The sequence below is a fragment of the Culex pipiens genome, chromosome 3, assembly GCF_016801865.2.
Source record: "Culex pipiens pallens isolate TS chromosome 3, TS_CPP_V2, whole genome shotgun sequence".
Taxonomy (NCBI): domain Eukaryota; kingdom Metazoa; phylum Arthropoda; class Insecta; order Diptera; family Culicidae; genus Culex; species Culex pipiens.
In genome coordinates this window covers 144,319,190-144,335,943 of record NC_068939.1, presented here as the reverse complement: position 1 = coordinate 144,335,943, position 16,754 = coordinate 144,319,190, and the positions used below count along the sequence as shown (strand labels likewise).

At 37.3% G+C, this 16,754-nt stretch overlaps 1 protein-coding gene across 1 annotated transcript; it reads left to right on the top strand.

The window, feature by feature from the left end:
* The first annotated feature begins 2,820 nt into the window (after window positions 1-2,820).
* On the top strand, window positions 2,821-16,443 carry LOC120415944 (putative cyclin-dependent serine/threonine-protein kinase DDB_G0272797/DDB_G0274007). The gene is made up of 3 exons (XM_039577587.2): window positions 2,821-3,212; window positions 14,932-15,209; window positions 15,273-16,443. The coding sequence occupies exons 1-3, from the start codon at window positions 3,195-3,197 to the stop codon at window positions 16,441-16,443; spliced, it is 1,467 nt and encodes a 488-aa protein (XP_039433521.1). The 5' UTR covers window positions 2,821-3,194.
* Window positions 16,444-16,754: the final 311 nt, after the last annotated feature.

Sequence of the window (16,754 nt, the reverse complement as noted above, 5' to 3'; positions counted from 1 at the left end):
AGTTCCTCTGCAGGGTGCAAGGCGATCCAAGGCCTCAGGTCTTGAAGCTTACGAAAAGTCCCTTCTGAGCAATTATCCACCAAAACCGGAAGTGGATTTTATTTAATTTTTTTGAGTCGGCTCAAACATTTTTGAGGAGCCACTTTATGTCATTGGTTCACCGCAGCTATCCATACCAAAATTGTAATTCCGGAATCAAAAAATATCACAGATTTTTTGATCAAATGCACCGTTTTGAAGATATAGCCACCTAAAGTTTAATTTTTTTCACAGTACTTTTTCCGAAAAGTTGAGAAAATTTCCAATAAAACAAGTTGCAAAACTTGTTTTTTTCAGCACGAGTCGTACATTTATCGAACGAGGTTTACCGAGTGGTGAAAAATCAAGTTTTGCAACGAGTTGCTTACAACACATTTTGCAATTCCGAAAAATGTTTTTTGAATGGAATTTTATGTGAAACATCCATGTAATAAGTAATTTCACCGTTCATAACAAAAAAATTACTGAAAAATGATACTTTTCAGTACTGGTATTGAAAGGTATTAGTTTTTCATCCTAAGTAAGTAGGTCGTTTCGTCGCTCTAGACAGGGTTGCCCAAACTTTTGGCCCTGCGGGCCAGATTTGATTTTTCTGAAGCTGTTTAAGGCCGGAAGTAATGTTTGATAATAGTTGAAAAAGTAGACAATTTTTTCTCATAAAATTATTTGAATTATTTTTTTAGCAAACAAATAAATAAATAGTGTTGCAAATATGATAAATATATCTCAACTTTAAGAAAAAAATTCAAAAATACTTCCAAAAATTGGTGTTCATTTATTTTTATTTGTTTAAAATTAAATTTCATACCCTGATATCATTAACTGTTTAAAATTATTGGTAAATAATTGGTCGTTGCAAGTTTCTTACAGTTTAATTTCCTTAACATAAAAATATAAAAAAAAACAATGAGGCATGATAAAATTTATTGAAGCAAAATTTAGATGCAAATCTTCTTTACAATAACACCTTTGCGTTGTTGTGCACCTTTAGTCAAATATTTTGCAAAATATTTTAAAATTATTTTAAAAACACAAAAATTTAAACAGTGTAGAGAATAATATATTGAATAGTTTTCAATTCGCTATTCTTTGAATTTAGAAGTTTATGAAAAAGATATAATGTTGCTCCTCAATTTCTTGAGTCATTTTGGGATTTTTCCAATGTTTAAAAATATTTGCTGCAATCTACATTTTAAGTATGATCAATTTTACTTGTTTAACCTTTTGTCAAACGAAACTATATCACTAGAAAATTGTTTTGAAAAAATACACAATTGCTTGTTAACTCATTTATTTAAATAATCATTTTTAATATAGTTCCTTAGGTAAAAAACAATAAAAACTGATTAAAATTTAAATTTAGTGTCCTTCTGTACATTTTTAGACAACTATCCAAGTTTTTTTATACAGATATTTCACAAATTTTACATTTATTTTTGTTAACGCAGATAAGAGCGTCTGGTGCTTGGTTCGTGGCATAATCGGATCTGGACAGAACTGAAACTCGCGGGTTAACTAATGCACAGTAATTTGTAATCAAAACTTTATTGCTCTTGGTTTCTGTCAGTTTATTGAACTGTACTGGACGGTAATTAGACAAGAAAACTGTAACTTTCTACATCTTAAGCTGTATTTCAGAACAGGACGGTTCTGTTCTGTCTGATCTGTTCTGTACTGTGTCTCGCGGAGCAATGGCCACTTCTCGAGAAGATTCTTGTGACCAAAGCTGGTAGTTCTAGCGGGAAATTCTATAACAATGCCAAGAACTCATTTGGAGATGCTTAGAATTATTCTGTAGTACTAGATCTAACTGAACTGATACAAATCTACAATCTGAACCTTTTGCATGCGCAAACAATTTTCTTGCGTCATTTTTTCAGTTTACTAATTGATTCTGAAAATATCAATAAAGATATGATAAGAAATAATGTCGAACATAAAGAATGTTTGAATTTGAAAAAAAAACATTTTTAAAATTACAAAAGCAAAAGCCAAATAATAAGTTTAATTAGCAATAATTTAAAATTTCTGAAGCAAAAACAAAACTTAATGTTCCTATTTTAAATTTGATCTCAACCCTTTTTTTTTTTTTTATTTGGACTCTAAACTTATTTATTCAATATTTCACGAACAGCCTAAAGGGTAAGTCATAGAACTATATTGAAAAGCCGTCGCGGGCCGGATAAAATGGCTTCACGGGCCGGATCCGGCCCGCGGGCCGGTCGTTTGGCAGGCCTGATTTAGGGGAAGTAGGGGTCTAAGTTTTCCAAAATTTGTCCACGCTCCATACATACCATGTTTTTGTATGGACAACTAGGGACTTGGGACGATATTTTTTCCTAGTTTGAGAAATAATTTAAATAACTTTTCGAAAATGTATAAATGTAAAATTATAAGCCGAATTTTATCAAACAATAAACATAAAAATAAACATCAAACAAAAAACACTTTAAAAATTTCACAAAATGAGGCAATACAGCGACACAAAAAAGCTTAATACTTCTTTTTTATTTTTTAGACCGATGTAGTATCAAGGAAACCTGCAATTCTCATTCCTTGCAACTTACCTTTCTAATAACATCACTTTCGCTCTCTTCTATGCTACACTCTCAGCTGCTCATCTCCTTCTTTCTCTCTCGCCAACGACGAACGTTGCGCCGGCGACTTCAACGTGCTCACGCGCCCCAAGCGAGGAACCAGTGCGCACCAAACTCTGACGACCTGGGCCAGAGACCCTAGCTCGGCTCAACGGCAGACGCCAACCGACCGTTGTGGCGTAAGTGCGTTCCGCGCGTGTTTTTCCCCCGAATCCTCGAACCGACCTTTTTTTGTTTTGCTCGACTAGAAGCACGTGTGCGCGGGGTGAGTTCCACGTGGATGCTCTCCCGAGAGACCAGACCGAACGAAAGTGAGAGTTGGACGAGGACGTGAAGCGGCTTAGTGCAAGCGACTAAACCCTGGTGACCACTGCGGTGAGAGCTCGGCTAGTGAGACCCACTTTCGTGGACGGGGACGGACCCTCGCGCCCGAGAGAGAGAGAGTTCCCTGCGACGACGACGACCCTTGTGGAGCCGAGTGACTTATTTGGAAGCAATTATAAAAGTGTTATTCCGCATTTTAGCACCTCTTAGTATCGTATGGACTGTTGATACAGAATGAAGTGGATTGTTGTGGTATGTCGATTATTTTGGCTTTTGGCGTGTTACTGTGGTATTTCCGCCGTTTGTAGTCGCTTCTTTTCCTCTATACTTAACCTCAACGTAAAGAATTTAGAGCTTGCTAGTGTTTAATTAGATACCGATACCGGGGTAATTTGTGCTGTGCAACGAGATTCAATTACGCGCCAAGTAAAATGATCTGCGAGATCAGAACTGAAGGACTTGTGGCAGATGTAGAACGAGTGTGTGTTCAAAGAAGACTTGTTTGTTGCGCCAGCAGACAGCGATCAAGGATCTACTCGCGGCTTGGGGCTTGTGTTATATAATTAACAACTGTGTGGTTCTACTATGGTCTGCGCTGAATTCAGAACAGATGAAACAAAGTGATGTTGGATTGGGGTTAAGAACGGTGTTATTAGCAATGGTGATGAATCGACTTAATTTCAGTGTGGACTGTGAAGAGAGAAAGACGCAAGATGAAGAACCTTTGAAGTGACCTGATGAACCTTGCAAATATCCTGCTTGATTGTAGTCATTAGTAGAATGTGTGAATAGTTGTTACGAGCTTTGAACGGTTTCATGTAACAAGACGGTATTTGCAAAGATGCTGGTGATGGTAAGGTGTCCTTGGAATTGTACAATGCTGATTCGGAACTTTGGAACTATATTTTGGTGTTTGGTTCATCTGAGGAGCAGATTGATGAAGGAGGAATAAATTTAAAAAAAAATGAGTAATACATATAATAAATTCATGGGAAATGTTTATTTTTATTTAAAAACTAATAAATATTTTAAAACTCAGCTTTACAAAATGCTAGTAAATGCAAAGTCAATATCAAAAGTTTTTTCACTTTTGTTACTTTAGCCTTCAAAGTGAATAAAAATAACATTGATCGAACAATTTTGAGATATCAGCATCATACCTTTTTCTAAAATTGTATAATCATAGTAAAATCTGATGTTAATAACGAATAAAGCATATGCAAGTTGTATTTCGAGTTCTTGTCCTATGAATGCAGTAATCGATGCTTTGTTAATTTATTCGTCTATCTTTCTATTTAAAATTTATTAATGAAATACGTAATTTAGCAAACTTTTTTTCCCTATTGAATATTAGTTTTTATTTGCCAAAACTTTTAAAATATCATCTCTAGTAAATGATTGAGCATTATTGACTTTTGATACAAAAATGGTATTAAATGTTGCAAAATCTGTATCAAGATAAAATAGATTTTCTAATCGATTTGATGACTACGGATATGTTATAGATATCAAAGAAGACTATTAAAATAAAAGTTACACTCTAATAAAAACAACTCACTTCGTCGATTCGTGTGCAATCTTGTGACATGTACTATCTTTTTACAGCAGACATTTCACAAGATAGCCCACAAGTGACGACTTATTTACTATTTTGTCGAGAAATTACTTACTTACTTTTCTCTACCAAAAATAACAGCATCTGAACGTGATAGAGCGTCCAATTTGCCGGGATTACAAAATTCCCGGGAAACTGGAAATTTTCAACAAATTTTCCGGGAATTCCCGAGAAATTTGACATTTATTAAAAATTAATCTGATCCTGGTTCTGATTTAAAACAAAAATTGTATAGAATAACAAAAGCAATGTTCCAAAACTATTTAAAATTGCTTTTAAGTTTGAATTATGATATTTAAAAAATCCACGTTTCACGCTACACATCAAAAAATCCGATGGTTAAATCGCATGCAAAAGCATGCACATCACCTTCGTCAAAATAAACACTTAATATTACACACTGCATGTACAATTTTTGAAAAAAAAAAATGTTGCAACCCACGGGATTCAAACCCAGCACCAACAGTAAGGACTGGCGCCTTAGCCCACTCGGCCATTAGACCGATGAAAAGCCGTATGGATAAACGCATATATGAGCTTGACATTTCGGTCAACTAGGTTTTCCATACTGACGGGCTACATATTTCAGGGTGTAAAATTACATAAAATTGCACAAAATAATACAATATTTATTTTACACCCAGGCCTTTTACACGCAGCTGGATTACTTCTTTTTTAGCAGTGTATATCAAAACCGGATTCATATTCGGATGCTCTGGAATGTGCTCTACAACTTTCCCGAAGAGAGTATGGTGCTAACTTGCTCTTTTAAAAAAAAACAGCGTGTTCAAAACTCGTCTAAAACGTATTTTTTGATGGAAAATCACGTTTTAGACGAGTTTTGAGGACGCTGTATCTTCTTTCAGGAGCAAGTTAGCACCATACTCTCTTCGGGAAAGTTGTAGAGCACATTCCAGAGCATCCGAATATAAATCCGGTTTTAGTATAGCGTGAAACTTGGATTTTTTAAATATCAAAATTAAAAAAATAATATTTTTCCCATGCAAATTTGTATGGAAAATTGAATCGCTTTGCGCAAAGTGAGGACTAAACCAATCGTTCCCAAACTTTGGGGAGTTGTTCAGGACCCCAAAAGAAACTAAAATAATGCTGTGCTGGATAATCTATTTTGATATTACACCCTAATGTATGCATGTATGCAATTTAAAAAAACTAATTTTTAATTGTTTTTGTTAAACAATTTTGTTACGATGATTTTTTTTATCAGGAAATACGTTTGTGCATTCCAGAACACTAAACCGTTAAATGTTCTTTAATATCTGTACCCCGTCATGAAATCAACCTGTTGCAATCCTCCAAAACCACCACAAAGTTGGTGTTGCATAAAGTTGATGAAGGGTCTTGAAAAATAGAGTCATTTAAACTGCCGCCGCAAATTATACACTCACGAGGCCAACGAAAAAGTTCAATAGTTGAACCATTATTATATAATTAAACCATAAACCACAACCTAAAGTCCACCAGGTCTGCTGATATATCATTCCAATAACATCCAAAGGGCGGCACTTGCAGTCATCCTCCGATTCAAAACGGTTCGACCCTCCCGGGGGGGGCAACTGGACAGAAGTAAGCTGTAAACAGTTGAAACCATTAATAACACTGACTGCCGTCGTAAAAACGGTTCCCACATTTCACACGACTGCCGCCAGCAGCTATAACGTAGATCGGAGGCAAGTTTCAAATTATCTACGCTGCGTTACTCCTATCGGCACCAGAAGTCTAATTAAGCAGAAAAAAGGCGGGTATTGGTTTTTAAAATCAGCTGTAATCATTCTGCGGGGCATTACGGGGGGAGCTTTCATTTTACCTCAATAATATACTTAATGATGCGGTGTGCAGTTGTTTCGTAGTTGAGATACATATTTGTTTGAATAAATAAACCAATTTAATATTATTATTTTTTTTAACTAAATTTATAATGTTTTTTAACTAAGTTTCTTAATCATAGCCTAGGGCTTTTTGAAGCAAGGTTGTCAGTGGGAATGCTCTTTAATATTAAAGTGCAATATCCTTTCACAATCAAAACAGATTTACAAACCCTAAAAAGCGTTTTAAAAGTAAGAACTTTCTTGCTTTTTAAAGATCAAAAATTGGTTGAAAAATGGATTTTCGTTGATTTTTTAAATCGAAGCCCGTCTAAAGGCGGGATTGGGATGTAGATGGTTAACCATTTTGTCGAACATCTACAAGTTTCCAAACCCACGGAGGGTTCGTCGTCCCAGCCCATGGAACGACCTCGCCAAATCATAATCAACCCATTACGTTCCTACCCCCACTGAGGGGCGACAACATCAACAACAGCCAGTGCAACAGCAAACCGGCGTCGCTGCCTCTCACTGGGGCAGTGGGTTTTCCACCCTGGTGCTCTCATTTTCCTGCTACCGTTGTCTTCGTCGCAGATTGATGGATTGCCGCAGTTGATGAGTTGCTCCGAGCTGGTGCAGCAGCTTCTTCAACGTTTGTTCGGTGGCTGTGACTTCACGTTTAAGTAGGGAGTTACCAGGCAATTTGGCGCGGAGTTTACGTGTACGCACCACAGCATGGGATGGTTTTCTTCTGCAGAAAATGCTTAAGATTATCTCCGGTGATGCATCGCCCTGTTGCTCCCTACCGAGCCGAACTTTGAATGGTGGTTACATGAGCGATATTTGACTGCAAGAAAAAGAAAAAACGTTCCAGTTAACTGAATCAACAAACCGTCAAATTAGCTTAAAATCCTCAAGATTAGCCAATCCAAATTATGCAAATAGTGTGCATAATGGAACCACATTAACACCTTGGATATTTCGCATAGTTTTGTACCTAAATCAAAAGCTGACACTTTGACATTTAATTAACCTACATATCCTTGAAAGGCCACAACGCTTGTCACATTAGCCAGCACACCAATCAAATTGCGCAACACTGCTCACCTATTGATCTTTTGTCGTATCGCTCGATAAGCGACAAATATTCGCTCGCGCAAACATAACTTTCATGAGCGAGCATGGCACGACGCGGCATTTGTTGGTACACGTAAGCCGCAAAACAGGACGTAACATCCAAAGATCAGCCTCTCATCAGCCGCTTGCATCTTCCAAGCAGCAAATTTCGATGCATCTTTGCAGAAATGCACCTGGGAAGAGAAGAAAGCTCATCTTCAGCGCTGAGCTTGAAGGTGCTCGTTTTCCTGCTTCGTACTGTAAGTGTGAGTGGTTTTGAGCCAAGAAGTGGATTAGTTTTTAATTTTCAAGATTGTTTCAACCATTTTTTCTCAAAAAAAAAAATGGAATTTTCTCACTTGAATGTAAAAAAAACTGCTGCTTATAGCAATGAGCTTAGGAATCCAAGGATATTTTCAAGAGATTTAATCAGATTTAATATTTTCCGAAAAAAGTTTCCATAAAAGCAACATTTCATTCAACAAAACTGTAGTTACACTCAAATATTAAAAAGGGAATCCAAATGGAAGAATGGTGTAAAAGCTTATAACTCACTTCTAAACAGTTTACTCAATTAAATGTTTTTGTAAATTTAAATGGTACACAGCAAAAAATCCGATGGTAAAATCGCATGCAAAAGCATGCACATCACCTTCGTCAAAATAAACACTTAATATTACACACTGCATGTACAATTTTTGCCAACACAAAAAAAAGTTGCAACCGACGGGATTCAAACCCAGCACCCACAGTAAGGACTGGCGCCTTAGCCCACTCGGCCATCAGACCGATGGAAAGCTGTAAGGAATATATGAGCTTGACATTTCGGTCAAGTAGCTTTCCCATACTAATGGGCTACATATTTCAGAATGTAAAATCACATAAAGTTGCATAAAATAATGCAATATTTATTTTACACCCAGGCTTTTTACACGCAGCTGGATCACTACATTTTTAGCTGTGTATGTAAATAATTTTCGCTATAATTTAATACAGCCGACAAGGCTTTCGCAAAGATTTTTATTTTAGATATATATTTTATTTTTTGGAACTGTGGCAACCATTGATTGATACATTTTTGATTGAAACCCTTGAAGGATTTACATCAAAGTTAAGCTTATTGTATAATCAAATTATTTCAAAATTTGTTCCAACAATTTTAGAATAATGAGTAAAAAACTTCCACTGTTGATGAACCTTTAAGATTTGTAAATTTATGCTCAACAAGAATTAACAGAAAATTTGATCATGTCTAAATAAATAAGGCCGTTGCAAATATGTTTCAATGTGCATGATAATATTCAACCAACCAAATTTTCAACCTTCCAAAATTTATCTCGTTTTCTGTGTACGTTTGTCTGCATTTCTAGAGTTTTTTAAAGTCCTATAAACTTTTCAAAAAATAATTGTAGATTTGTTTTTTTTGTTTTGCTATATTTAAGCATTTCCTAAAATATTTTAAACACAATCATAGGTTTGTTTTACAGAAGGAATTCAATACATTTATTATTAACTAGGTAGTGATTGAACTTCAACTTTAAGAAAATCGATATTCTTTTATTTTTCAATTTTCAATCAAAGTAGGCGTTATGAGGGGACAAAGTATAGCCCTGGTAATAATTTCAGTGAAATAAGTGTAGATTTATCGATTTTGGAGAAGAATATTACAATGTTTTATGGTTATTGTGTTAAACTCATTCTTTTTATTCTAAAAAGAGCTATCTGAAATTTTCACAAAAACATTGATTGAATTTTGATTTCGTTTTTTTTTTTGCAGAACGGTTCACTATAATGGTCCACGATGAAGACACAAATTTACAACAACTAAAAAAACAAGTGAAACCCGTACTGGTTTTGCAGAGGATCACTTATCTACTGACAACTTCGGTGCAATATTTTTTAGATAAAATGATCTGCTTATTTTGAACATTCAGACCAAATTCTATAAATCTATCTATATAAAAAATTTCGATGGTTTTGTTCGAACGCGAATCAGTTCAATACGGAGCGTCGGATCGAGGTGCATTTTGTTGCGTTGGGTTCGTATATGCCCAAGGAAGGTTTATACGCTATTTAATTGACACTTTGGCCACTCTGGAACCGATTCCGGAAAATCTGCAGATTGTATGGGAAAAGTTACGTAAAATCAAATTTTGATCACAGGAGGCTGAATAAGCAAAAAAGTTAAAAACGTCAACAAACGAAAAAAAAAGGTTTGTCAACAAACGAAAAAAAAAAGTTTGTCGGGTAAGGCTTGTCTATCTATAAATATGAAAATATTCTATCGGTGAAAATTGCATTTTTGATCTGGCATTATAGGTGGATCAATCTTTGAAAAATATTTTTTATGACAAATTTATAGAAACATCTCTTACCTTTAAAACGCTTTTTAGGGTTTGTAAATCCGTTTTGATTGTCGAAAGATATTCTAAGATATTTCAAGATATTATTTGGAGCGTAGCATGTAAACTCTTGAAACTTTTCAAATTCAAACCTTTGCACGGCATTTCACCAGGTCCTCCAGGTGACTATCGGAAAATTCGACTCCACCAGCATTCAGGCCCCGTCACTGAAACCGGTCCCCTAGTACCGATTCGCAAACGCTTCCTTATGGGCCTATGCATTCGCAACAACATGGATGGACAAAATCTGCAGCTAATCCGCAAAAACCGCCTTCAGCCTAAGCAATGTGGGGAGCAACCGGCTAAACCTGAGCCTGCCAAACTCTGGCAGCACCATGCAACAACAACTAGCCGTAGTCGGGCGGCTTGTGCTTCGAGAATGCGTGAATTGGAAAATTGTATAATCAGTCAACCGGTTCAGGCGCGGGTTGTGACTATGGGCTCTAACCAAGTCGTAAGTTCTCTCCAAAGCTCGAATTGCCGCGTGACTAAACAAGTTTAGGTTTTTGATGGGATTTTTTTCTCTCGCCTCAAACTTTAACTGCAGCAGTGCGTTCGCCGACGTGCCCTTAATGGGAAAAACAATTGACCGGCTTCGATTTTCCACAGCATAACAGGCAATTTCCTTACGCACAGCCGTCATACGAGCGTCTACGAGTGCGAAAATATAAGTTATTAAAAAATAAATTAACGCAGCGAGGGAGAGAGGGTGAACAAATGGTAAACAAACTAGCAAAACAAGCCGCCTTGGCTGGGGCCTGTCGGTCACTCGGTCTTCAACGAGGATGTTCAAAACCAGTAATGACCACTTGAACACCGTAAGCTACATTGTAAAACATGTGCTAAAAGCCACTTTCAGTGGTCAGTTTTAGCGGTCCAGATATGCATTGCTACATTGTGGAGACAAAGGCTTTGGCGAACGTTAGATAATGGAATTAGCCATCGTTTTGGAGAAAGGAAGTGCGGACTTAATTTGAGCACGGTCTACATTGTTCGTGGTTATTGGGTTAACGTGCCAAATATGGCACGGCCACTTGCAGCGTGCATGCTATAAAAGACATAAGTTTGTTTTGCACGTTTTGTGTCAATCACTTTTGAGCACCGGATGAGCTGGTTTTGCAAGGCATCAAATTATGAAACAGATTCAATTTTGGGTCATTCCACGTCAAGCGTGTCAGCACTGTAAATCAACTTTTTTGATTGAGCTCAAAGTTGATATTGGCTCCGTTGCAATAATTTTTCATGGTTTATGTCACCACTCTTCAAAAACGGCATGAAATATCAGGTGGCAAAACATATTTTTTTGCAATTCCGTCTTGAAACTTCCTACTTTTCCTGTCATTCTCGAATGACGAAACAGCCTACTTTTCTCTACTAAAAATAACAGAATCGAATAGAAACACATTTCAAAACAAATGCTGAAAAGTTCTACTTTTCAGCACTGTAATGGATGCTGAAAAGTTGAACTTTTCAGCACTTGTTTTGAAAAGTAATACTTTTCAACATTGTTTTGATTTAAACGGTGGATTGACTTAATACATGGACATTTGACTTACAATTACATTCAAAAGGTGTTTTTCGGAATTGCAAAAAATGTTGTATGGAACTCGTTGCAAAACTTGATTTTTTCAGCACTTGTCGTATTTATCCAACTCGGTGAACCTCGTTGGATAAATGTACGACTCGTGCTGAAAAAATCTTCTTTTTGCAACTTGTTGCATAAACTACTATTCTAAGCTTCAAAATTGTTATGCAAAGTGGGCTCGTTTCAAAATATTTTGAATTGTTATGAATTTCCAGTTTACAGAAGCAAAAAACTATTTCTTTTGAAAAAGAATAGAGATTAGACATGTTGTACACATATCATTGCAAAACAACAGGAATGGTGTACACTAGCTTGTAATTTCATTTGTTTTATGTTCTCATAGGGCTGTTGCAAATATTTTTCGAAGTTTTGAAAGAAAGTATCTGGAGCATCTGGAGCAAATCAGGACAAAAGTAACGAATTAAGACAGCTGTTTAAGCTTTATTTTTTTAAATCATGTTCTGATTGTTTTGATTGATTTCGGTTACAACAGGAACAGAACAAAAAAAATAGTACACCGATTTCCAAATTTATTGCTCTAAAATCTCCTGTACCTATTCAGACTGCAGTCCCGATTATCCCCAGTGATCAAGTGGTAGAGACTCAAAGATAATTTTTAAAATATGTTTTAAATATAAACATGAAATTATAAACGTATCCAAAGTGTTAAATTGTCTGGTATAATTTTATTTCTTGTTGTTTTAGACAGTCTCAATGATTTTTTTTAAGCTTTTGTAGTCAGGTTATAGAAAAAAATAAAATTAATGAGATATATCAAATATTGTGGTTCATTTAAATTCCGAAGCACATCAAAGAACTTTTTTTCAATGTGTTTTAAACTATCTAAAGACTGCTGTCCTCGTTCAGATTTAAGTGTAGCTAATAACCAATTAACAGTTTTGAGCTGATTCTTTGATATAAGCTAGAAAAACATAACAAATATAATAAAAACATAGATTCTATTACTGCATCAAAAATTTCCCGATATCCCGGGAATTCCCGGGATTCAAAAAATATATTTCCCGTTTCCCGGGAAATTCAAAACCCGGGACGCCCTAAGCGAGATGGATATGCCAAGATGAATGCATTTAATTTTAACTTTTCGATACTGAACGTTAAAGAACTCATTTTGAATTTTGACAAAAAAAAAAATATTTTTGGACAAAACGTTTTAAAATAAGTTAAGTGGCCTTATCGTAATTAAACATTAGTAAAGAATATTATGATGATAATATCATCAATAATTTTTACAATAGTTTAAATTTATTTATTAAAAATTGTGACAATATTTACCGTCAGTTTCATAACTGGAAATATAAAAACTGATAGCATGACAATTAGAAAATATTTTTTAATACAATTTTTCATTTAGAGACTGTATCGGAAAAAAAAAACTATGCTGTTCGCATAAATGTCCCATATGTGTTTTCATCACTTTTGAGTTATTGATGCTGTTTTGTTCAAAACCGAGAGCTCTTTCAGAAAAACCAAAAATATCCACTTCTTAGTTCTAGAAATCTGAGGAAATCCAGTTTTTTGCGATAACTTTACACGTAGCCTTATGTGTGGGACAACTCTGTCTTGCGTTTTTCTCAGCTTGTGTTTTTGGCATATGGGACACTTATGCGAACATGGGCAGTGCCCCTTTTTAACATTTCACAGGAGTATTTGCAAGATAATGGGACGGATTACTCATGTGACCCTTTCGCTGACTTAGTTTTCAGTCCTTTTCACTCTTCTTCTAAGACACTTGTCACCTATCTACCGAAAACATTCATAATTTTCTTCTTATTAATTACTAGTTTTCGATTACCGACCAAATCGTGAAACCAAATAATAATTTCACTTAAGTATGTTTCGATTGCAAGTTTAATTAATCAACTAAGGAATTGTCTCTCTTATCCCAAACAAATTTTTGAAATACTATTTTGAGGATTTAACTTTAAATGGTAATCTTCTTTCTATTTTCTTCAAATGTTTACAAAATTGATCTACGCTGTTTTAAAATATTGTATTTTACTATACAGAGTAACGTTTGAAAGGCTGTAAAAAATGTTGATAGTCTTACACTGCCCATGATCGCATAATTATCACATATGCATTTTCATCACTTTTGAGTTAGTGATGCAGTTTGTTTCAAAATCGTGTGCTCTTTCAAAAAAGCCTATAACATCCAGTACTTTGTTCTAGAAATCAGGAGGAAATTCAGTTTTTTGGTGAAAACTTAACACGTAGCCTTATGTGTGGAACAAACTTGCCTTGCGTTTTTCTCAGCTTGCTGTATTGCATATGGGACATTTATGCGAACATGGGCAGTGCAGGAATTAAAAAAAAATCAAAAATGATTTTCTATTCAATAATAGAAACAGATTTGTCCATATTTATTAACATCTTTGTATACAATAATAACCCATCCCGCTTATTTCAAAAATTTTATAATGAATGTCTAAACATTTTGATGTTAATTCATTTATGAAAAATGCATTATTGAATTTTGTACAAAAGTTCATGTAATCAATAAATCCAATATAAACAGTTGTGTTGAAATTTACCATTGCTCCATTCGAAACAATATTTTATTACTTCCAACAACTTCAATCCTTTCATCTCCACCAACTCCACAAAATAGCAATCGCTGATCACGCACGCACGAACAACACGAAACTGCAATTCCATTTGTGGCAAAATAATGGGATGTATGTTATTGCAAAAAAAATAACTGAATCAGCAAATCACCGAAATCATATCTCGCACCGTTTACGGCCCATTGGGCTGGCCGTGGCCCGTGCGTCCGACACCTGCACCCCCGTCCAAAGATGGCAAATTCGACACCACGGACGCACTAACAAGATGCCTCGTTAGTGCCATCAGCGCCAGTAATGATGGTTTCGCGAGCCACATTGGCAAACATCCCCAATCGTTCATCTCGACCCCTCGAACTGGACTGGAGAAATGAGTCCAAATCGAGCATGTGTATCATCGATCATCGACCATTTGAACGGCCAAGGTCGAACGTTGAGAGCGTTTCGATCCGATTGCGATACCAATTGGTTGAGATTACTACGGTTACGTTTGTTTCGAGACGATTCACGATCGAGCACTGACGAAGGTGTTCACCGGTTGGAGATTCGTTCAGTGAGTTTAATGAACACCTCGGTAAACCTCACCTGACGAAGCTTTCTTTCCGAGAAGTTCATTCAACGGTAGACTTTCTTCACCATAGTAACGCCTTTCTTTGAGCTATTCTTCGTTGAAAAGCTCGGTCTCAAGCGATGGTATGGTAACGTAACTTAGGTTGGATCAATTATTAAATTTGTTTTTTTTTATAAATTTGAATTCTTCGTTACGGTGGTGGTAATAGCGACGCAAACGGCCATTCAATTGATCAGCATCAGTACACTTAAAAATGCTCAATCTTCTTCTACAGTTTACGGTGCTAGGCACACTGCTGATACTGCAGGCGTCTGCAGCCAGCGAGAAGAAGCCCGAAAAGCGGCCTACCAAGAAGGCCTCTTCGGCAAAGCCCACCAAAACGAGGAAATCCGTTGTCGAGGAGTTCACCGGTCTGCCGCCGGAGGACATCGACTTCATCAAAGAGCTTGACCGGCAGTTCAACGAACACGGCAGCAAGATCCGCATCAAGGTCCAGCGCGACAACAGTTCGGATACGAGAAGCGCCAAACGAAACATTGACGGTGAACTGGGGTGAGGGGGTTTATGGTTAAGGTTTTTAAAGGTACTTTGACTAAACACTTTTCATTCTTTTAGATATGGTCACTACAGTAACCAGCCTGAAGGAGGGTATCATTTTTCGAAGCAGAAATACATGTTATATCCCTACGCCCAGCACAACGTTCATCTGAAAGGAATGCACTCTACCGAAGAAACGGTCACCGAATTGGAAATCACACCTTCGCACAGCTATGAACTTAAGCCGATCGAGGAAGTCTACCAAGTCTACCCAGATGGACACTATCAGCACACTACGCACGGGCAACAATACTATCACCAACAACAGCAGCAACATCATCAACAGCAGGTGCAACAACAGGAAGATACTCCAACAATTGTACTAAAGATTCCTGGTCCTGCCAAGTATGCTCAGCACTTGCAAGCTTTACTGCAACAATACTTGGAGGTTCGTGCTGCTCAGCTGTATAAGGAACTGCAAGAACAGGAGTACCAGCATCAGCAGCATGCTATCCAACAACAGCAGCAACAACTTATCCAGCAACAACAACAGCAACACTACCACCAACAGCAGGCTCATCATCATCACCACCATCATCAACAGCCTCAACATGCGCATCAACATAAGTACAGTCAGCAAGATACTTATGCCACACAGGAAGTGTACGTCCCGATGTACAAAACACACCACAATACTTTCGTTCCTGTGCAAGGTCATTACTACGAATCACCCAAAAGCAGACCAACCCAACCGGCCTACAGAAAACCCGCACCAACACACATTGCATACCACAGTTCTCCTGCTCCAGAACACCAAGCATATCAGTACGAAACCTACCACCCACAACAAGCTGTTCCGCAGCAACAAGCCCAAGTCCAGTATCAATACGTCCACCAAGAAGCTCCAACAGCTCAGGAAGAACCCCAACAGGAATACGTTTACCAAAAACCCACGGTCAACTTCGTTACCCCCACCCCAGAACAAGATGAACATCACTACCAGCAATCGCCCAAGTACCCCAACTTTGCCGAATACCACGCCCAACACCAATCGCCCCACCAACAACACGAAGAATACCTTCCCGAGCCCAAGCTCGTCGAAAACTACCCAAGCGACAAGCACACTCGAGTCATCTACAAATCCCAATCCCCGAAAGCCCAACTTCAGGAGGCCACCCAGGAGCAGCCCACGTACTACTTAACACACACATCCTTCATCCCCCACCCTATTCCAACCCAACATCCATAGTAACAAATCCTACCACAACCCCTCTTTAACCACCTCCTCATCCACCAATCTTCCCCACTACTATTCCTCTATCTCCTCCTCCACCCCCCTCCACCCTTACCTTAACTATCCCTTTCATACTACCTAACCCCTCCCATACTCCACCCCACCCCTCATCCAATCCTCCCCAATACCCCACCCTTCACCCCCTTTCCCTTCTTCATCATACCTCAATCTCTTTCATCCTCCAATAATCCAACTCTTTTCCCACTCCCCCTTTCCTCCCACATCTATTCACCTAACCCCCTTACCCCCACAATTACCCCCTCCAT